The sequence below is a fragment of the Crassostrea angulata genome, chromosome 10, assembly GCF_025612915.1.
Source record: "Crassostrea angulata isolate pt1a10 chromosome 10, ASM2561291v2, whole genome shotgun sequence".
In the NCBI taxonomy this organism is placed as follows: Eukaryota; Metazoa; Mollusca; class Bivalvia; order Ostreida; family Ostreidae; genus Magallana; species Magallana angulata.
Window position 1 is genome coordinate 14,485,763 of NC_069120.1, and position 24,507 is coordinate 14,510,269.

A 24,507-nucleotide genomic window follows, 5' to 3' on the forward strand; every position below is an offset into this window, starting at 1 on the left:
CTACCACTATTGGATAAAACTAAGCCAATGTAATCAAAGCTTATATAAACTTGTACGGCACCACTGTTACTCGGAAGTCCTCTAGAATTTGGCCTAGAAGTATGTCAACTCCAGGAACAAGACAGATTACTAAAGCTCCAGATAAAGGCATTTTCCCGCTAGATCATGAAGGTAACAAAACGTACACACATGTAAACATGTGAAGTAAGGTATATGGTGGATGTATATTCAAAATTAGGAATGCATAATTTGATGTACTGGCAATTTTTTCTCTGAGGAAATTCGAGCTAACGTTATATGGTACAGGCGGAAAGTAAAGGATTTGCAATCGGTGGCATTGTAACTTTCTTACAAGTTCTCAGCAGGTCAATAAATTTCATTTCATGGGTTTTTAGCTCACATGAGCCAAGAGTTCACGTGCAGTTGCAGGTAAACTTTGTCGATCAAAATACAGGAATGTATATTTCATTGAAACAGCATCAATTTCACACAACAGAGCAGATCTTGGAGAGAAAAAAACTTTCTGATTTTGACGTTTATGAATATAAATGAGTTTCTCATGGAGAAGTAGAAGAAAGGCAGTCAATATTAAACAGCCTGTTTTGCTTAGCAAACTAGATAGTAACATTAAAACGGTTCTATATATAAACTTCTTCACAGAGTCAATCAATTTTGGAGAAGATATGAATGATTAGTGAAATCTGTAAATGATAAATTGCTGTTGTGTATTATTCTTTCTCTTTTGTTCCTTGTATTCATCTGAGTTTTAATTTTTTCAGTTGTATGCGAGTAATCTCCCATTTACCAGTAATAATGGTTTACCATATGCAACTTTAAACTTTTACATAGATTTTTAATTGTTAAAATTATTGTGGATGTTGCTGGATAATTCATTGATTTCGAAATGTCATTTAAAATATAAAATTTCTCATGCCTTGTTTAAAATTATTTGTACTTTTAGGTCTATGCAAAAGTGAAATGAGATCATACATGAGGTGTTTGATGGCCAACAACAGAGAAAACTCCAAATGTAGATCAGAAGCTAAATCATATCTTCAGTGTAGAATGGATAAGTAAGATTCTCTATTCTCATTTCAAGTCTTCAGTTTTCAGCTCACCTGAGCTGAAAGCTCGAGTGAGCTTTTCTGATTACTTTTTGTCCAGTGTCCATCTGTCATTTCTAGTTTCAGTTGTCTCAATGGTAAAAACACTATGCCTGCGCTTTAGTGCTGAAATGAATACCATAAATCAATATTTGAATATTTGTGAGTGCTATTCAATTCGTATTCAAATATTCGTTGACATCGTCTATAAGGTATTTAAGCATGTTTGATAGTTTATATTACTATGTGATTGTATGTGTAGATTGCTTATAAACATGTCAGTTCGAAGTTGACACTGAGTATCCATTAAATTAGGTGCGCATTTATTTTCTATGCAAATAATGTTTAAAATTTTTCTTATTAATCTCTATCAACTGCAATCAAAAGATTTATTACTTCTTTGATAAAATACTGCAGCAGTCCTGACTCCTGTATAAGACCGATTTGTAACTTCGTAAGTCAGTCCAAATATTTTCGCCATATGTTTTATTGCAGTAATAAAAAAACCAATAACGACTTTAATCCAGAAAATGCCAGTATATCTAAAATTAAAGAACAAATTATATCGTACATCTTTTAAAGAAAACTTACGATGTACCTTTCGATATTAACACTCGCACTCATTCAAACATTTTAGCAAATTATTTCTTCATCAGCTTATATGAATCAAAAAATCCAGAATGTTTGTTTTCATACGATATAAACTCTGCTTTTACTTTCAATGTAAATAAGTATGGCAGTCATAGATCAGAGTTAACTTTGCAAATGGCTTTATCTTTTGTTTTGTTCTTAATATGGGTGTTAAACATGTGAACGAATATTCGAATGCTAAATATGCATTTGAATATTAGAAATTTACTATTCATTCACGAATATTCGAACATTCGTTTCAGCACTACTGCACTTTTTCATTTTTCTTCGATCTTCTCTGTGAAACTGTATTTTAAGGTTCAGGATACATGTATGTATAAAAAAAGATGTTATGTCTGAAAAAATATAGTACCGTAATTAATTTAGTATAACTAATTATCAGTTTGCATAGGTCAAATAACAATATTGCTCAGGTGAGCAGTGTGGCAAAGGCACCACTTAAGGTCAGACGACACGTTCCTCGAGAATCTTTTCTGTATCTCCTCTAAATAAAGAGTTCCAATAAAAAATATTAATTTTATAATTACTTTAAAAATGGTCACAATTTACTTGGATTTGTGTATGTGTCTAAATGGTCAAGTGGTTAGAACCGTGGCTGCTCACTTCCAGAAGCGTATAGGTTTTAGAGGTCGTGGGTTCAAAGCCCCACCCCGGCGGAAATATAGTTCTACTATGGTGTTTTTTTTCGCTGTGCTGTAGATGTATTTATTTTTATATCAGCAATTCAAGTGTATTTTCATTGAAAATATTTCAAGAAGATTATATAGGAAATTGCATATTGTAGTATTTTGCAGAAATGCCTGGTAAGGTACCCTAATTTTTGGCAAGAAAGCTTGTCAAAATAGTAGTAAACCATTAACAAATTCCTGCAAAAAGTTGTCTAAAATTGAGGAACGTGTCGTCTGACCTTAAGTTTTTTTTTTCTTCAAAGTAATACTTTTTTTATCAGTCTAAAAGAATAATAGTAGAGAGAACTTTTATTCTTTCCTTTTGAGTGTCTAGAATAGTTTTATGGTACTGAGTACTTCTACTGCTTGACCAAAATCTGACTTTGAAACAATTAAGATTTAAAACTTATGTTACATTTTCATTTAATAAAACATACAGTCGGTTTCACTTCTCTCAGTGAGCCCAACTGGGGGTCTCCGATGATGACAAATATAATAAACTATTATATTCAACTAAAAAGATATTCATTTAATTTGTACTCATTAACCAGTGACAAACTTGGAAAAAATGTTTGTGTTAATGAATAACTTTCAAAATTAAAAAAAATATGATTCAAATGAATACCAGTATTATACCAATATGATACACACTGTATAATAAAAAACAATGCACTGCTATATTTACATTATTTAGAATTCAGATATTTGTATCTCATATACATGTATGTATGTTACTCAACATCATACTTTCAAATTTTGGCTAAGCATTAAATATTAATCAAAAAGTATGTAAATTAATCATTCCTTAACATTGAAACTGAGATATAAATTCTAAAAATGTTCAAATTGTTACCAAACCCCTTTAATTTAGATCTCTATAAATGAATTGCATGTATATATGAATCCTAATTAGATTACATGACAGAAATCATGTGCCATTTGTTTGACCTTTTATTCAGTGACTTGATGCAGAAAGAGGACTGGAAATCTCTTGGCTTCCATGAAGAGGAGAAAGATAATGTGAAAAATGCTACATAATATCACAGACATTCAAAACTAGAAATTTTAACCCTTCATCTGTGATAAAAAAAATTGTTTTCTAATCATATTTGCTGTAAGAAGCTAGATTAGATATAAGCAGAATTTTGTGTAAATTTGAAGGATATGAATTACATGTATTTATGTACATGTAACCTTGCGAGTAGGCCAAGTAATCTGACTTTTGACTTACATGATTGTTTCAAAGTGTGTAAAATAAATAAAGTCTTTCAATATTTTTTTAATTTCTTTTTAAATTATTTATAATTCTATTCTTGCCTACTACAATGTACAAGTTTTTAATTTGGGTCTACAAAGTCTTACTGAATGATTTATAAAGACTGGCGTAAAAAAAAAAACGGCCCTAAGTAAATTGACCAAAAAATAAGTTTTGGAAATTCTGTTGTATGTACTTAATATTTAATGTACCCTCGTAAAATCCCCCTGTAATCCAGAAATACTGAACAACACAAACTCATGGAAGAAATGCATCATTATGCTTGGAAGGGATACATTGTTTACATTCCCCATAGACTTTTAGCTGCGCCTCAGATTATAAGGTATTCAATCTATATCGACTACAATTTATACCTAATAAATGAATGACCCGATATTCTTAATCATGATATCATTGTGAAGATGTTATCAAAGAAAAGTACTCCACCAAAGGAATTTTCAAAATTTTGATTATAGTCCAACTAATTACATCTTGAATTTTGCATTTAAGTCTATGGGCAACGTATGTTTTCTTAAGATATTGTAAAAAGTAACTTAAAATTCGTAAAACTCTCTTGGTTAATACATGAATAAACTTTCTATTTATCAAAATATGAAATAAAATGAAAATTTCACCGCTGATATTTTGACGAAATTAAAATTTTCCTTTTTTCATCATTCGGAGATAACTCTTTCAAAAATTTTAACATGCAAAATGACCGACTTTTTATATGTTGTCAGTCCTGTGAATTTGGTTCTCTTCACTTTTATTGCTATCTAGCAATACATGTATATATAACTACATGTAGTTTAAAATGATATCCCGTCATTATATATTGAATATTTACCTGGTTTGAACTTCACCTGTGTCACGTGGCATACATTTTGGTAAGTGTGTTCGACGTATTATATATATGCCACTTATCTTCATTTTCGCGAGCACGTTGTTTGCAAGGTTTATTTTTACATGTGTTATTTCTGATTGCAAACACTTTACCTCAGCTGGTGAAATTTTGGTAAAATACACATACCTGTGAAAGAAGTACAGTTGAAATCAGTGAAATGGAAAATACACAAGATATCTTCATTGACAAATTATCCCTTTTCACTCTTAAAAGTTTACAGGAACGTAAACAAATTTCTTACGGAGATTTATAATGGGAAATGTTTACATCTTTTATCCATTCGGAAGTACTCGGGACACCTCGCGCAAGTTTAAAACGTTATCATCCAGGCGTATTAATAGCTGATGCAATGCAAAATCCCCGTAGACTTTCTATTTTATGATGTGTATTGAAACCTGAAGCAGTAGAGGGGGCGTTTCAAAACAGATAATATGGACATTTTTCATATTATTGGATGAACGTAGTTTGAGCACAAAGGTATTTATTATTATCGAAATATCAAGCGAAAAGTGGTGGAAGCAAAAACTCGGGACGGATCGAGTATACATTATTATCCTCATTTGTACTCTCTTCATTTTTATTCATTGAAAGGGCATGTCCATATACCAAAAACGAAATTCATGTTACTGGGTGTATGATTATCATCAATAATGCGCCAATCGTGTATTAAAAACAATTCAAGATATTTACACTAATCAGGGTGTGTATTTTCCCTCCATTCTAATTTGAAATTAATGTCATGGTAGATTTTTTATTATTCATTGATAAAATAGAATGCAGATGACAAAATTAATGTTATATCATCCTTCCATATATAATTTTTTTTTGATTATGAAGACAATTGCTCATAGTTAAGAAACTTGAAAGTATATATTAATCAAAGCAAAGTAAATTGTCAAACTGTTTCTGAATATTTGTACATAAGTTTGCTTTTAATTCAGTCTAGTTTCCATCCTGCAAACGTAGTTCTTGTGTTCCAGGCAAAGCTAACAATGTTTGTAGAACACGTCATTATGGATCGGATGAAGACGTCATCATATTGGTTTAGTGACACCACGATGACCCCTGTATCAGAATCATAGTCATAATCAACATCGTTTGTTTCACCGAATGTGCTGCACACCATGTCATCATTGACAAATATACCAAATGCAGTTTTGCCATTATCGCCAGAATAGATAGTCCATGTCAGCACGTAGACACCTGCGACAGGTGCCGAAAACATTCCACTGTGTTTGTTGTACCCCCCGCCAATATTGGTCTTGATGACGTCAAATACGAGAGTGTGATGATTGCTCGGCGCATTCTCAGATGTAGACATGTAGGCGTAGAAAGCTACTGAAGTGCTCGTCGTTAACCGTTTACCATTACTAAACAAAGATTCCCCTGCAATGATGAATCGTAAGATGTTTCTGGTTAATCATGCTTAGATCCAGAGAGATATATATATATATATATATATATATATATATATATATATATATATATATACATGTATATATATATATATATATATATATATATATATATATATATATATATATATATATATATATATATATATATATATATATATATATATTTTTTTTTTTTTATTTTTTTTTTTTTTTTTTTTTATTTATTTTTTTTTTTGGGGGGGGGGGGGGTCTTAGGAATAATTGTGCTTGCTGTTTGCGAGGGGTGTCTGAGGTGTCCGAAGCATACACTCAGTAGTTCCGCGCATGGGTCTGTAAACTTTAATACAAAATAAATGCAATTTGAATGACAAAATTACAGAGAGATAGAAAACAAGCTCGTGACCTTTTCTTATCACATTTTGTCTGTAAACCTTTTACATTTTCAACATTTCAACAAAACCACTGGGCCAATTTAAACCAAACTTGGCACAAAGCACCCTTAGGCAAAGGGAATTCAAAAATTTGAAAATTTCGGACCACTCCCTTTTCTAAGGGGAGATAATGAGGAATTATTGAGACTTTTTGAGAAATTTTCAAAAATCTCCTTCTCAATAAACATAAATATCTTTGAACAAACATTAGAAAAATAACCCCTTGGTCAGTATTCTACGGTGGTCACTTTTCGTCGTCACACCGGACGTACATTTAATGCCATCTTCGCTAGCCAAGGGTGACGATCCACGGTGTTTCTCTATTCACCCTTGGCAGATTTAGTAGCTTATAGGAATGAGAGTACCAATGCACCGGATGTTGACATCAGAGAAGTGTTAATACAAGATTGAGCCGCGCAGAAAAAGGTATGGCTAAGGTGATTGGCTGAATTAATTGCAGAAATAATGATTATTTCAAAGTAAATTTATCACTGTTTAAAATGAATGATGGATTGAAGAAGTACTGCAAAAAGTGAAGAAATAAGAGGGGTTGAAATAGGGGATGGGTGTCAATTTTGGGACTTGGATTTATTTGCTGCGGATCGCTGTAAGTTGTAAACAAGCTCAATTTTGACCTATAAACGCCATGGGACCCTATGTATTTCTATTGATTTTGTGTTAGTGCTTGGAATGAACTTTCAAATGTGACCAAGGATATGTCTGTAAGTATAATAGCAAACTAGCCAGGTGGGTTTAGGTTAACATTGAGCCCTATGGGAAATGAATTGGTACTCTTTTCCCTATAGAGACCCTATTTTTTAAATGTTTTGTAGCTTAAAAATTGAAAAAGGTTAATTATTTCATATTGAAAAGAGCAAATATAACATTTTAAAACAGTAGAAGTAAAATTGTAGATGTAAATTTGAGGGTGGGAGTGGCTGTCATCTTCAAAATAAGGGGAGGGGGGGGGGGGGTACTGAATGAGTGTAAAGGGTAATGGAAAGGTGACCAGGCAAGAATAAAAGCAAAAAAATGTGGGGTTTTATGGTAAATTGGATAAAATAATTGTTGATCACCTGTGTTGCACTCCATTATTGCAGTTCTTTGCTAAGCCTTGTATATTTATTTTAATTGTACAAGATTTTTGAGATAAATCTTGACTGACCATCTGTTCAATATAGAATCTGGACCAAACTTAGGTTTAACTCAGACTTTTTTCTGATATTCTATTATTTTTGTGCGCTCCATATTACCATTGACTTCTCAGAAGTGTCTATAGTCTTTTTAAATAGATTAAATGATGCTAGCCAATGCCAATTTAGTTCATCTGAGTTATTTTTCAGCAGACCATTTATTGTACATGGATTGCGCAGCTTGATCAAAAGAGTGATTCGGATCAAAAACTGCCTCCCATACTTTTCAGCCATCCTTGCAGAGGAGTTCCGCAGTCTTCGTTCAAGCCTGAAGTGGTCTCGTGCACTGAGGTTGATGTAAAAGAAGGTTTGCGTCATACACCCTGAGACTACATCCACTGTCAACAGTGTCAGCATCTGGTAGGTTGCCATGTTTCATTTTTTTTATCGCCAGTTAAATGATTTGGAGTTTTTTGGGCTAGAAGGAATACAGTTTAGAGTTTGGGAATATGTCTCCCCCCCCCCCCCCTAAGAGGCTTGGGAAAGGGAATGTTTAATTTACATGATCATTACACATGAAACAGAATGGGGACCACTTTCTAGTCTTGGGGTGACACCTGGGACTCATGTCAACTGAATATGGAATATACTTTATTTGCATGATAATATTTTATGAGTTTGGTGGGGACTTTTTGTGAAGTTTTAATGGTTCAAATGCTTGAAAATGTCAACAGTGTAGAGAACAAGACAGCAGTTTTTAGATTTACTTCCCTTTGGCTTACTGGTCAGTGTTGCAGAATTTCAACATGATGCAATTTCTTTTTTTTAGACTAGCTGCATCTTATTTTTAAATTTATTACTTGAATGTTATTCTGACTGCATAAATCACATGTGGTAATACATGTAATTACATGTAATTTCATGTAATTGTGCTTTTTATGTACCCCACCCCTGAATAATCATTTAATTTTGTATTTATGTATGTAATAATGATATATATGTATATTTGTAAGGCATGTATGATAAAAATTGATGTATAAACATTGGTTTGTACAATGAATAACTGGTAACACTGATTTTCTCTCATTCGTGCACTTAGGAGGATTTTCATTTTTTTGCCTCCTCGGTCTTCGGAGATGGTGGCACCAGGGTGGCGGAGTCATTTTGTCCCTTTATACCGCTGACAGAGAGTCCGTACCCATCTGATCCATCATGACAGATATTTTTCTTCATGATGCAGGTAAAATTATTAGTATACTAGTCTCTGTCTCTTTACTGTGAGGCATATCTGTGGTATCAAACCAGAACAATTACCCTTCTAGATTTTTTAACATTGTCAAAAAATTCTCTTTTTCTTGGTGTAAATTCCAAAAATTTTACAATTTATCAGTTCTGTTTATTACTACAATGACTGAGCTGTAATATAATGTCAAAAATATGTACCTCTCCTTTTTCAAAATTACTGTAATACAAAATGACAGGGGGCACCTGCTAGTTCTCTAAGCTGCATTAGACTGGGGGGTGGTGATATTGTTCGCACCTGCTAAATCAACAGGAAAGGCCAGATTAGGATTATTTGGCTAATCAGAGTCAATAATGATTAAATTTTTATGATGTGAATATTTTTTACATATAAGTCAATATTTAGCCTGTTTAATTTGCATAATTCACCAGGTTTTCATCTATTTTAACAGGTTTTCTCAAATTCTGGGTAGAATCCACCCTTATTTAAAAAAATTATCAAATTTGTTCATGATACCCTTTAATACATTTAAACAAACACATTCAATCTGTTTTTCCATGTATTTTATTTGTTAAAGTCATTAAAAAGCAGTCAATTCATCTTGAGTCTCACTGTGAGCCCACTCTCATTACAGCATCTGCCGAGGGAGAGAGCCTGATACTCAGACGAGCACAGCATAAATATAAATCAAGATCCAGGACTCAAGTTTCACACACAATTAGAGGTATGTATAACGTTCATAAAAAACACAAATTTGCCTAATTCTGAGGTGAGTAAAATTATGAGTATAGGAATGAGAGTACCAATGCACCGGATGTTGACATCAGAGAAGTGTTAATACAAGATTGAGCCGCGCAGAAAAAGGTATGGCTAAGGTGATTGGCTGAATTAATTGCAGAAATAATGATTATTTCAAAGTAAATTTATCACTGTTTAAAATGAATGATGGATTGAAGAAGTACTGCAAAAAGTGAAGAAATAAGAGGGGTTGAAATAGGGGATGGGTGTCAATTTTGGGACTTGGATTTATTTGCTGCGGATCGCTGTAAGTTGTAAACAAGCTCAATTTTGACCTATAAACGCCATGGGACCCTATGTATTTCTATTGATTTTGTGTTAGTGCTTGGAATGAACTTTCAAATGTGACCAAGGATATGTCTGTAAGTATAATAGCAAACTAGCCAGGTGGGTTTAGGTTAACATTGAGCCCTATGGGAAATGAATTGGTACTCTTTTCCCTATATTAACCGCGCCGTCTATCGATTTGTAAAGAGTTACGTGCCTTAGCTTTAATAATTTTTATCCAATGAAAATTCGTCTTACTCCCATACTCGATAAACATGGCGGCCTCTACGAAACGTGTAAACAGAGAAGCTGAAATTAATGAATGTGAATAGAGAAACACCGTGGATCGTCACCCTGGGCTAGCGAAGATGATTTAATGCAGAAATGGAATTCATGAAAAAGCACAACATAATTTAAATATAAAACACATAACATATTTATGCACACATTACGCACATACCCCTTGCATTGATTTGAACATATTTTTATTTTACAAAAATTACAACAGGGATTGGGCACAAGTTCAAAAACTTAGATCGTCCTCTCCCAATACAAGTATATAATTCAGTAAAAATAATGTATGCACAACAAGGTCAACAGATCATATGACAGTTATATATAAATTTTCAATGGTGTACAAACATCAACTAAATCTTTTTGTACCTGTGATATAACGATAAACTAGAGAAAATCAATGTTTGTTTTCGCTGACACTGATTGCGTTGTCGCCCCAAAGTAGGACATGAGTATTAACAATATTTAAATTTACAATATTGAAAATTTCATTAAGCATAATATTTCTGGCCTCTTTATATTTATTACAAGTAAGTGTCTTCGAGCTTGCCACACGAACAGAGTGGACTATTAATAATATTACAACGAAAAAGATCACTATTTAGTACACAATTATGACGAAGTCTAGCATGAATAATATTAAAAAATCTGTCACCATAAGTAAAAAAATCAGGTTTTGTTCGACAGGAAATATCATTCTGATTTATGATAGAAACATGTATTTTTTCTTTGAAAATGCGAACGGAATCGCTTTCACGGACATCCTTTGAAAGCGCATTCCATTCATTAACAACAGTGGGAACAAATAAAGATTTATACAATTGTAAACGACATTTTGGTATACTATAGTTTTGTGCATTTCTTGTAAAATAAGTGGATGCATTAACACGTTTATTTGGGAAAATGTCCATTACATAATTGGGTAAAAAGTTTCTATCAATTTTATACATGGTTTTCAGCCTGGACTTTTTCCTTCTACTATCAAGTGTTTCCCACCCTGTTTCGAAATAAAGAGAATCCCTAGAAGCAAAAATAGGTAATCCTGTGACGATTCTTGCTGCAATCAATTATTTGTTCTAACCTTTCGGAATCAGTGAAAGTGCACCAGCCCCATACATCAGATGCATATTCTAACAGGTCTTATAAATGAAGTATATATATAACAATGATAGTGACTTTCTATTAAGTTTGAATTTGAGTTTTTTCATTAGTCCCAATTTCTTTTGAGCATTTGCTATAATAGAGTTGATATAAACTGTCCATGAAAGATCCTCAGAAAAAATAACACCTAAATGTTTGTCAGAAGACACGAATTCCAAATCACGATCTTGAAATTTTAACAAGGGATTTACAGTATTTTTTTAAATATTAAAATGAACTGCTTTGGTTTTTGAAGGATTGAAGCTCAAAAGCCATTTCTTAGACCAAATTTCCAGATTTAAAAGATCTTGATTTAGATTAAATTCTATATCTCGTACATTGATTGCAGCATGTTGAAAACTATTATCATCTGCAAAAAGTCTACAGAATGTTAACATATTATCTGCTATATCATTTACATAAATAAGAAATAACAATGACCCAAGGACAGAGCCTTGAGGCACTCCCTTGCATTAACCTAACATAGGTCACTGGTGTTAAGCCGATATGCGTACCATTTGGTACGCATATCATAAGATGGCGACGGCCTCTGGAGGTTCGTAAGTTTACACAACTCTTTTTATTTATTCAGATCGTAATTCAGCGGGTAAAACATAGGTGTTTGAAGAGCTACTGAGTCTTCACATGTAGCAACCTATAAAATAAACCAAAACTGCATATTAATTGATATTTTCTTCGTTAATGAAAATCTCGATGATATGCGTACCTACGGCATGTTTATGTTTTCGGATATACGTACCATATTTTGATGATATAGGTACCAGCTACTTTCCTATTATATATTGTGTTTTCTTATTTTCATTGAACTGTGCGGTTTTGAGACGTTGAATGCATTTGTATTATATTGTTTTATTATCGTTATCCCCAGAGCGTCAGTATGTTGAGAACTTGGACAAATATCGTTACGTTATAGTAGCGAGAAATAAACATTCAAATTTTCAATATATTGATTGATCTCTTGTTTTTAGTCGGTCGGTTCAATCGTTTTGATATACGCTTAATACTGAACCTCGATTGACGGATTCTGGCAATACTTTTTTCAGAGAATTCAGACACGATAATGATTGAATATCATGTAAGTAGATAATATTCAAATAGTTGTCAAGAAATCATCCTATCCACTTAATGTCAATTGTTTTAAAATGATAAATACGCCGAGTATTAATTGTTTCATGCTTTATCAGATGAACAGAATTCCTCATTAAATGGTGAAATTTTGAACATTTTTTTTTCATTCGTTCGTATTTCTTATAATTTTATATTTATAAACAAACTCATTTTTCAAATTTTTTCAAGTTTTGAATATTAATTATTTTTTGAGAAACAAATTGAAAGACTCTAAAAACCTGTATCATTGGGACTTCAATGTTGAATTTGGACTTAAAGTGAGATTTTGGTAATCTGTTGATTATATATCAGGTAATCTAAATCACCTGTATTTCTTTTGTAAATATATATTTTTTTTAATTTATAGTTTTCATTTAACAAGTTGCTTTATTTTTTTTTTTTTACGAAATATACAGTTTAATAAATTATAAATATACAAATCCTTTAAAAAAATAAATATCAATTAAAGCTCAGCAATATAATATTTTTTACATTAATATAGACTTTTTCGGGTTTAAACAGTTAGTGGGTTTGATGGGTCTTTGATTTCAAGCACCCCTAAGCATAAACATAGAGGTATGAAAATATTTCTTTACACTGAACGGTTTTCGTTTAAATTACAATGTATATTGCACAATCTATTATTGTGATTTCCAAAAAATGGTGTCTACGGTACATGTGTATTTTACGTGAACAAACTATCTCTGTAGTTATATTTTTTTAAAGATGATGGCAAGATATGTGAAGTTTGTGGAAAAGATGTTTAGTTCAAAGCAGGGCATGCAAGTACCAGTACACAAAATACTGGAGCACACAAAGGAATACAAATTCAAGTCTGGTCAATGTGAGAAATGTTTTTGTCGCGGACCAGATTAAAATCGCGCCTGCTGCTATATTTAAATGTAATCCATTTTTATTTATTTACTTTGATGAAGTAACAATTCACACTCCCACATGCATGTACGCACGCGCACCTACCCATCCACGTACCCACAAACATGTTGAATTTATATTTTTATTTAACAGGAAAAACCCTATGCCTGCGACAAATGTACCAAGGCGTATGTCCATAAGAAAGATCTCCGAAATCACAAGTTGGCCCGGCATGATGGGGGGGGGGGGTGGTTAAATGGGATGATTGTAATTCTATCTTACTCTCAAGAGGCACATTGAAGCAAAACACAAAAAGACAATATTTTGCATATAAACAAAATCTGCTGCGTCACCAGCGTGAAAAACATGGTGGCAATAAAATGTAAACATTAAACCAATGAGTCAATGACGTATAATTATGTGTTCTTTGATTATTATTTTTTTTTTAGAGTAATTAAACAGTGAAGAGTTTCTTAATCATTGTTTTTATTTACACCTTTTGATATCAACCTCCTCACCTGAAAAACCAAAGCCTTTTTGGAAAAGTATTTTATCAATTTGTATATGAGTGGTACGTACATCTTACCGATGGTACGCATATCCAGAAATTCCTATTTGTTTTATGGTACGTGTATCTGTTTTTGTAGGTACGCATATCATCGGGATTTTCATTAATGAAGAAAATATAAATTAATATGCAGTTTTGATTTATTTTATAGGTTGCTACATGTGAAGACTCAGTAGCTCTTCAAACACTTATGTTGTTGCCGCTGAAATACGATCTGAATAAATAAAAAGAGTTGTGTAAACTTACGAACCTGCAGAGGCCGTCGTCATCTTATGATAATTATGCGTACCAAATGGTACGCATATCGGCTTAACACCAGTGATAGGTAACCCAATAAACCAAAGCTAAATACAATGTATAGTGACGTCATCATTTTGCTTCGTTTTCGCCATGAATAAAGATATGCTTCTAAATATGTCGAAAAAAAGATTATTCAATGCGTCAATTGTAAGTTAATATTGCAGGACAAATGAAATACATGTATGTGTAAATTATCTTGAAATATAAGCGATATTTGAACTCGGATCGAAACGTGAAGAGAACTCGGCAAACCTCGCCATTTGCAACGTTTTTACCCTTTCCCAAACATCATTAACACGTGTACATTCGGAAGAGCGCTTGCTATGAATTAAAACCCCAATTTAATTTTACATTCTCATCGGCCAAACAATCGAATAAGTTCCCATCATACAATGTTTTCCCGCTATTCTAAAAAACGCTGGAAAACTCAATAATTCCTTGTGTTATTTTCTTTTTCATTAAAGCTTATCCATCGACCGAGTATTATTCATTATTTTAGTCACTGTAACAAGTAGATATTGTAAAAATTATAAAATTAATTTACATGTTGATATTTTTTCCGTAAACCATTTGACTAGATACGTTATATATATTATGTCTGTCGTGAAATTGGCAACGGCCACACAGTGCCAATAAACTTATCTTACAGTACATTTAAAGGCAAAGGAAGAAATTATTGATAGCATGTTGTATGTAATTAATTTAAAAAATTTTAAAACCTAGTTATAATAGTTATTCGGTCATCTAATTAACTCTCTCTTCAAAATATAACCAAAACTTAGATTCGGGTTAATGTTCGTAGAGTATAAATAGCAACTGATTTTTTAAAAAGATTTAGTAGAGAAAATACTGATATACTAACTCCATGAATGTAAAAAATAGTTTCTATAGATTTGCTAATCAATGGGTTACGATTATTGATTATTATTTCGCACTAATTATAAAACATAGTGAATTATTTTATCATGCTATTTAATTGAGCATTTTATTAAAAGAATCAAACCAATTATGAGAAAAAAATTTATTATTACAATAATTATATAATTATAATTGACCCGTGCGTGCAAGGGTTGACATTGCCTATGATATCGGACATTTACGAAATAGATACATCGACACACCTTATTGTTGACATTTACATAACCAAGTTTTAAGCCTACAATAATGCTATGAATTTCACTACACTCTGCTTAGACAGGCCTTCTCCACAGTTAAATGCCTTCCGACAACCCGAAACGATTTTGGAGAAAATTAATGAATAGCTCTGCATTAAAAATAACATTCAAATTATTCATAACAAACCATTTTGAGGCTGTAAATTACGAAAGCCGAATAAGGACACATAAAAAAATATTTTTATCTCGTAATTACGAGAAAAGATCTCGTAATTACGAGAAAAGATCTCGTAATAACGAGAAAAGATCTCGTTATTACGAGTAAATTATCTCGTTATTACGAGAAAAGATCTCGTTATTACGAGATAATTTTCTCGTTATTACGAGAAAAGATCTCGTAATTACGAGAAAAGATCTCGTTATTACGAGATAATTTTCTCGTTATAACGAGAAAAGATCTCGTTATTACGAGAAAAGATCTACATAAAATGGTGCGTTTCTGAAAAGAATTCGACTGGATCACCCTTTCAGTCTTTTTCATTCAAGAAACGTTGATTCAATTTTGATTATTTAAAAATAACAACGATCATTTTTCATTAATTTCTACATATCAATAATTGGATTTGACATTTTATCTTATATGAATAAAAGGAGAGAACTTCATGTAATTTTACTATTTATATTATATATATTATAATCCCTCTACGAAGTAAATATACCAGGTAGTCCTATAGTCGTAAAAGTTACAGATAACTTTAATGACTTTATAGTTTCAGTCATGGATAGATATACACGATTTACCCGAATTTGTGTTTTATATGTTTATACACAACCTACATATATATTGAAAATAATTGATTTTGTATTCTAACATTTTGGAGTCTGAAAACAAATTACACGTATCCTTCTTAATTATTGATAAACAGTTCGATGAATTTGTTAATCAATCTGCTTTGCTACTTCTTCTGAAATTTCTTTAAAACTGCTTGATCCGATTTTATATCAAATTATGCGTACGCTTTTAAACGATGATTATGCTAAGTATGTATATATCAATAGACATTGCAGGAGTTCATACACTATGTACATAAAAAGATTAGAATAATGAAAGGCAACATTTTAAATAGATCTTTTCTCGTAATAACGAGATAATTAACTCGTAATAACGAGATCTTTTCTCGTTATAACGAGATTTTTTCTCATAATTAGGAGATCTTTTCTCGTAATTACGAGATCTTTTCTCGTAATAACGAGATAATTAACTCGTAATAACGAGATCTTTTCTCGTTATAACGAGATTTTTTCTCATAATTGGGAGATCTTTTCTCGTAATTACGAGATCTTTTCTCGTAATAACGAGATAATTAACTCGTAATTACGAGATCTTTTCTCGTAATAACGAGATAATTAACTCGTTATAACGAGATAATTAACTCGTAATAACGAGATCTTTTCTCGTAATTACGAGATTTTTTCTCGTAATAACGAGATGATTAACTCGTAATTACGAGATCTTATCTCGTAATTACGAGATAAAAATATTTTTTTAAGTGGCCCTATTCGTCTTTCGTAGTAAATACCTTTCATCTAAAAATTTAATAAAGAATTCAACACTTATCACAAACGATTTACTCGCTTCGAATTTACACACCATGTTGACATTCGGAACTCTCGGGATTTTTCATATTAAATGCACTGAGTTAGAGTTATCTCCCGTATTTCCTTAAATGAACAGAATAACTTTCAATGAAAATTTATACGTATTTGTAATATCGTTTCTGAGTTTATCAATGCAAGTGTGATATTGTGGACACATAAACTAAAAAGCCCCCCGTGATTTAGCGTGAATGTAGTGCGCATGCGTAAGATTGTAAAATCCAAAAAATACAGATGATTTCCGGATTTTTAAAAGGAATTTCCGTTGATTATTAATAAGCGAAGCTTGATTGAGAAAAAATAAAAACAAATTGGTAATTTTCATATTTTTTTGCAAAATTATACCTAACCATTAGAAACATAGCATGATAGAGGGTTCAGCCCCCCCCCCCCCCCCCCCCCCACTTTTTCTCGCAGGAAAGATTATTGTTCCTAAATTTACCTTAAAAGATTGAGAAGTTGGATTCAGAAGCATACTAGCCTCCCCCCCCCCCACCCCCAACGGATTAGGAATATCATGATTTTAGAAAAGAAAAATTTGGGTATATGAGCTCGGATGAGGATTTCCATGATTTTGGGAATTACTTTTTTGTCAATATTTCTGAGGATTAGTCTAGCTCCCACTTTCAATTTGCTTCCGACGCCAGTGTAACATATATATAACTTATTTGCTTACCAGAATGATCTATTTGACGTGTTTGCAACGAAGAGGTATTGGACACTGAGTTAATATCATCGGAAGGATTAGTGGTAGGTCTGGAGGCTTCTAGTTTCAAAACAATAGCATTCAGTTCATCCACATTGCGTCTCAAAGCTTCGTTTTCATTTTCCAGACTACGAAGTTTTTTTTCTTGAACCAGCGAAATTTTCTTAAGTTCTCGAATTTCTTCTTGTTGTTTGAACAAAATTGTTCTTATTTCTCGATAACCAGCTTCATAATCATTGTCAATAAGTGCCACACTTTCAGTCGTTAAGACTGTCAGCAGAATTACCACACATATGTTCATGTTCTTCATAAAGTTTCTCAATCTCTTGTGCCAAGAGTGATAAGAAGTGATATAACTTACGTGGAATTAGGAGCATGCTCATTCACTTGAACTTCAGTCCTTCCTTTTATGTAGGTAGATAGTTTCCCGTACTATCTATTAGTATAATCAAAGTATGAATACTGTTTTAGAGGCCTGTAGGAACATATGTATGCAAATAAAGACGTTGGTAGCAAACATATTTGAATTATTAAAATGAAATACTGAGTATAAAAATTGTTTAGTGAAAATGACAAATAACAGACCCTTTCTTCAGAACGTCGTGTTATAGAAACGAAAAGCTTATGTATATCAAATAATATTTTATAGAAAACTAATTATATATGATTGATCAAAAAGTGTGCTGTTCATCTCCGGAACCCTGAATAATTTTTTATGCGCTAAAACCGAAAATAAAATCACCACAAAGTTTAGTTTCGCCATAAATTGTTATTTTCCATCTTCATATCGTATCAGGTGTCTTTCCTCTCGATCCAGATGGGTTTCAAGCGATCAACAATAGACTATGGAATATTTCGGTCTTTTCGCGATCGGTTATTTATTCATCTTTGTAGGAAACATATACCTTGGATATTGATGAAACAATGCAATGCCTTTGTTATATTGAAGTTCCGGGCATGACATTGCAGAACTAAATTATTTGGTTTATTCTTATTTGTAGCTGTGGTTTATTTGGGGGCGGGGGCCCGGGGGGGGGGGGTGCACCACATTCAGATATAGTTTTAATACAATATCAATTCTGATGGGTTGATCCCTTTTAGTAGTAAATATATGTTTTCTTTTCAATTAAAGCATTAAAAGATTAGAAAGTTAAAACAACATGTATATCATCTGCTGGATTTTCAAATTCGATTCTATAAGTCTGAGTATAAGCACATGCAATATTAATAGAATCATTCATTATTACGAGTGTGGGATAGTGAAATTCCACCGAGGGGACAAGATTCACTGTCTAGGACGAGGCTTTGCCGAGTCCTAGACCGTGAATCTTGGCCCCGAGGTGGAATTTCACTATCCCACACGAGTATATAATGAATGATTATTTTTCTCGCATTATATTAGCTTAAAAAAATGATGTTTGACAACTTTCTGTTATGACGTTCAAAAGATTACTCTCGGTTTATCCCTCCGCGTGCTTCAAATAGTGCAAGTTAAATGAAAGCATACGACAGTTTTTTCAATTAAAATATGAAAAATTGTAATTAATTATGCAACACAATTACTTAATGGATAATCTCAATGCACTATTTTGCATTTCCCTACAGCAGACAACGTTTGTTTACGTTTTAAAACAGCGTAGTAATACACAGTGTAAGACAGAAAAATCTCACACTGCTGTCTCACACCGGACAAACCGATCTCACACCGGTGATAATGCGAGAAAAACATATCTCTTTAATAACACTTCACCCTGTTTACACTTACATTCATTGCATTTTGCTGGTTGAGAATATCAACTGAAGTATACATAAGAGTTTTATATATTCATTTTTCGACGCAGGTTTCCTAAATTTATGACAAATCAGTGGTTACAGACACCATTATAAAAGCAGTGTCTTAGTTTCAAATTGCGACAAGACCCTGTATCTATTTTTAGTAAAAGGTACTCGGGTGTATGCGAATAATGGCAAAAGGCTAACTACCTCTGTGTGAAAGCGTTTGATATAAAATTTTGTTTTAATTGCCGCAACTCAAATAAGAAAAATGATTTTAGGGTAAACAAAAACTAATACGATTTATTGCCATTTGCTATTACTTTTTACGTTCAGTATCAGAATGAATCATTCACATTAATATCAGTAATATTCAGTTGTTGATAGTATCAGATCAGTTGTTCCATTACTGATATAGGCATTATGCAAAAGGGAATAGGGCAATGGCGATTTTAATTAAGAATGTTTAGCAATGCAATTAAATTAGTTATTGCAATTTCTTTAGATATTTTCTCATTGAAGGTAAAAAAAAAATGAAATAAATTTTATGGTAGGTGTTACTATTGCACAAGTTGAAACATAATCTCTGTAGAAAGCAGAATTTAACAATAGTGTTCTCCGTAGTCCAGAGTTCTAATGATTAGTCTAAAGGACATATGGTCTGAATTGTTATTGTAACTTGGCAAGGATCGACCTTGCACATTTGGTGAACAACATCTTACGACTGAATGTGAAGAGGATCCGGGGTATATACCAGGGGGTCAACTTACAACAGCAGAAATAACGTCAGCCATAAATACACTCAAATTACGTAAAGCACCCGGTGACGACTCTGTAACCAATGAACACATAATTCATGGTGGTGCATCACTTATCGCTTGTATTTTGAAGCTGTTTAATGCTATTGTGCAATATAACTATATCCCTCGCTGTTGGAAACGTGGTCTTATAGTTCCATTACATAAAGGAGGAAACAAGTCTAAAGATTCCTGCAACAACTACAGACCAATAGCCTTATTACCGTGCCTCTTTAAACTTTTTGAAAAGGTTGTGTACAATCGAATCAATCAACAACCTTTACAAACTAAAGATTTTCCACATTCTCAACAACAGGGTTTTCAGAAGGAACTAGGTTGTCTGACAGCGTCATTTAATCTCCAAGAGACAATAATACATAATTTAGAACAAGGAAGCAATGTATTCGTATGTTTTCTTGACACCAGCAATGCATTTGACACGGTGTGGAGGCCTGGACTAATGTTTAAACTATATGAACTTGGTATTAAGGGCAAATTATGGTCTCTCATTAACAAATGCCACCAAAACACCCTAAGCTCAATTGTCGTAAATCAAACTCGTTCAGAGTGGTTTCCCGTACAACAAGGTGTTCGACAGGGTGGCGTACTATCAACGTTCCTTTATCTTGTCTACATAAATGATCTCATCCATGCCATACAGTCCGGTAGTCCAAACACAGGTATACTCAATATACCTAGCAGCTGCACTTCCTTAGCAGATGACTTGGCTCTAATTGGTATTTCTCCGCTTGCGCTACAAACACTGTTAAATATTGCATACAACTATTCCTGCAAGTGGCGATTTACATTTAATGCGTCTAAATCATGTGTTCTACAGTTTCGCGCTAAAAAAGCTAAACTAGATAACACAAACTGGCATCTAGGTCCTGCAAAAGTGTGTTGTGAACAATCTTACAACCATCTAGGAATCGTAATCAACCACAAGTGTAAACTTTCGGATAGAATAAACGAAGCATGCAACAAAGGACGAAAATCCTACTTTGCATTATCCGATCTTGGCACACCATTTCTTAACCCTAATACGTTATCCCATCTATACAAAAAAATTGTACTCCCATCAGTGCTTTATGGATGCGAACTTTGGTGCAACTTGTCTCTAACAGACAAAAACAAACTAAACGCATTTCAACACTTTGTCTGTAAGAACTCGCTGGATTTACCAAAACTGTGCAGATCAGACATGTGCGAATCCTTTTTTGATGTCTTACCTATCAACGCAGAGATTGACGTTCGGAAGCTTTTATTCTTTGGGAGACTTTGTCGTTTAGACCCAAAAACGTTAACAAAAAGGATATTTCTAACGAGATTATTTTCTTACTTACACGATCTTTCCGTAAATCAGTTTGGCTTTATTCCTGATATTATAAAGGTTCTCCAATCTTACAACCTTACAGTTTACTTGTGGGATTTTCTAAAAGACGAAACCTTTCCCGAGAAACCTTGCTGGAAGAAAATTGTCCGCAACAATGTTACTAATTCACACCTTTCTCAACGAAAAGCGCGGATGTCTCATGACCCTGACTTCCTAGTTTTCACAGAAATTTTCAGAGAGTCAAAACCCTCCTCGATTTGGAATATACCTGAAAACTATTCGGAAATCAAACTCTGCAAGTTCATCTGTAAACTCTGCACAAGTGTAAGTTTCAATGGAAATCCCTATTCATGTATTTTGTGCGGTAAATCCTTTGTCGACGTGTTTCAACATTCTTCTTGTGTCTGTCCAGCTACTGTGGTAATACGTGAACATTGGTGGAACATAATAACAAACTGTTTCAACATAGAATTATGCGCGGAATTATGTGGTCTTTCTGAAAACGACCTATTTCATGTACTTCTCGGGCGTCGTACAAATCATGAATCGGACAATAAATCATTCCACATTCTGAACTTCAATCTTGTTCGGGCGACAGCGGCAGCATACTTCCGATCCATAACAGTTGCCACTTCCGCTACTACCTGATCCACTTCAAGGCTATTACCCCTATGGGACACTGTAAATAACTTTTTCTCTTGTTTTCATTTTCATGTATGTGTACATGTAATGTGTGGGTGTGGGTGTGTGTGTGTGTGTGTGCATATATAAATTGTATATAATCATATGCTAGTTGTATGTTGTCATATCTCTTAACAGAGGAAATAAAGTATGATTGATTGAAATAACAGACCCTTTCTTCAGAACGTCGTGTTATAGAAACGAAAAGCTTATGTATATCAAATAATATTTTATAGAAAACTAATTATATATGATTGATCAAAAAGTGTGCTGTTCATCTCCGGAACCCTGAATAATTTTTTATGCGCTAAAACCGAAAATAAAATCACCACAAAGTTTAGTTTCGCCATAAATTGTTATTTTCCATCTTCATATCGTATCGGGTGTCTTTCCTCTCGATCCAGATGGGTTTCAAGCGATCAACAATAGACTATGGAATATTTCGGTCTTTGCGCGATCGGTTATTTATTCATCTTTGTAGGAAACATATACCTTGGATATTGATGAAACAATGCAATGCCTTTGTTATATTGAAGTTCCGGGCATGACATTGCAGAACTAAATTATTTGGTTTATTCTTATTTGTAGCTGTGGTTTATTTGGGGGCGGGGGCCCGGGGGGGGGGGGGGTGCACCACATTGTAAGTGTGTATTTGTGTTATCGGGTATTTAGTGTGACCAGAGGTCACGTGTGAGTTTTTGACTGGTTCTTGGAACTGCTGAGGAAAGCCGCGTGTGAGTCCGCGTGTGATAAACGTTAGTCGTTGGAGCCAAGTGTGTCCGTCTGTCGGATATATCATCTTTGTCATACTGTGTTTTCATCATTCTTTTCATTTAATACATATTTTAAAACGTATCTGGAGTTATTCTTGGATCACAAGTCTTACATTTGGTGGCAGCGTGGAGCTTGGAACTTACGTGCGTGAAACGTTTGGAGTACGACAGCGATGGCGGCGTCCAGTGATCAGAAGATGCCGATGTTCGACCCGAAGTCTATGACTTTCGCCCAGTACATTGACGATGTTTTCGAAATCAAGTCTTGGGGATTTGATTGGGACGCTAACAAGAAACTGAAGCAGTTGGCGCTTATTTTACCAACCGGATGGTGCACGAAAGTATTCCGTGATATTCATAATGACAATAAGAAGTCATACGACTTGTTGAAGGCAGCGCTGATCAAGGAAATAGATCGCACGGACGAGAAACGGCAGACAGCTGCATCGGATTTCCACAAGATTACACAGAAAACCGGTGAGTCTATTGATGATTATGGACATAGAATATACCGTAAATGTGAAGAGGCCTACCCGAATTTCGCTAAGGGAAACCGGTCCGAACTTTGTGCACATCGATTTGTTGAAGGTATTTACAACCCAAAGCTGAAGGACCAGCTACAGCTTGTGATTTGTCAGGAGCCTAAGATGCCCAAGTTTGACAACCTGATAGATGTAGCTAGACGGCTAGCAGATACGGACACTCAGAGTTCTAAACCCTCTTCGAATGTGTTTCATCTGAGATGTAATTATTGTCACAGAGTTGGACATTTTGCTAAGAAGTGTCACAAACGACAGAGGGATCAACAGGACAAGCAAGACAAGAGAAAACCAGACGACTGGGTGAAAAGTGCTAAGTGTTATTCTTGTTCACGTCGAGGACATTTGGCCAAGAACTGTCCAAACAAAGATTACCGTGGTCCACAGAGAAATGGAAAAGTCAATGAAGTTCATGATTCGTCTTCGAATGATGCGTATCCGACAAAGTCCGTGAAGATTGGACAACTCGTCACTAATGCAGTCATTGATTCAGGAGCATCCGTCTCGTGTATTTCATACACGATGCTTTGTGAGGCATTTCCGCATGGCTTTGACTTGACCGATACTACTGCAGTTTTAACTGGTCCGTCATCATTACCGTTAAAGACTAGTGGTGTTGTGAAAACCTACATTTGTTTTGATGACAACGTAGTACCTTGTTCCTTACATGTGCTTGATGTGGACAATGATACATTTCTTATCGGTTGGGACGTTATGTGTAATTTTGACCAAGTCACACTTAAGCCTCAAGAGAATTCAGTGGAATTCGGATCAGTGATTGAACAGAACTCAGAGTCAGTTATGAATGTCCGTCTGATGGAAAACTCAGTCATTCCACCATTATCACAGCGTGTGTTGCGTGTGGCAGTCGATTGTTCGTCTAGTTCGTCTGTCCTCATTGAACGTTTGAGTGAGTTTGAAGAGAAATCTGGATTACTGCTTGGTCGCACAGTGTCGTCCACAGAAAACCCAAGGATTATT

General features: G+C 33.8%; 2 protein-coding genes and 1 long non-coding RNA gene across 4 annotated transcripts; 2 read left to right on the plus strand and 1 right to left on the minus strand.

The window, feature by feature from the left end:
* Nucleotides 1-30: 30 nt before the first annotated feature.
* Nucleotides 31-3,705, plus strand: LOC128165368 (cytochrome c oxidase assembly protein COX19-like). Its single transcript, XM_052829793.1, has 3 exons — nucleotides 31-171; nucleotides 962-1,073; nucleotides 3,382-3,705. Exons 1-3 carry the CDS (start codon nucleotides 102-104, stop codon nucleotides 3,458-3,460), a joined length of 261 nt encoding a protein of 86 aa, XP_052685753.1. The 5' UTR covers nucleotides 31-101; the 3' UTR covers nucleotides 3,461-3,705.
* Nucleotides 3,706-5,300: 1,595 nt separating this feature from the next.
* On the minus strand, nucleotides 5,301-17,943 carry LOC128164636 (uncharacterized). Its single transcript, XM_052828580.1, has 2 exons — nucleotides 17,601-17,943; nucleotides 5,301-5,967 (listed from the first exon to the last, which is right to left on the minus strand). Exons 1-2 carry the CDS (start codon nucleotides 17,938-17,940, stop codon nucleotides 5,519-5,521), a joined length of 789 nt encoding a protein of 262 aa, XP_052684540.1. The 5' UTR covers nucleotides 17,941-17,943; the 3' UTR covers nucleotides 5,301-5,518.
* LOC128164637 (uncharacterized) lies at nucleotides 6,758-10,026 on the plus strand. Of its 2 annotated transcripts, XR_008240977.1 has the most exons (4): nucleotides 6,758-6,835; nucleotides 7,833-7,962; nucleotides 8,642-8,782; nucleotides 9,420-10,026. It is a non-coding gene; the product is annotated as an uncharacterized LOC128164637 (long non-coding RNA). The 2 variants fall into 2 exon arrangements; XR_008240976.1 differs by lacking the exon at nucleotides 6,758-6,835 and having other exon boundaries at nucleotides 7,514-7,962.
* Nucleotides 17,944-24,507: the final 6,564 nt, after the last annotated feature.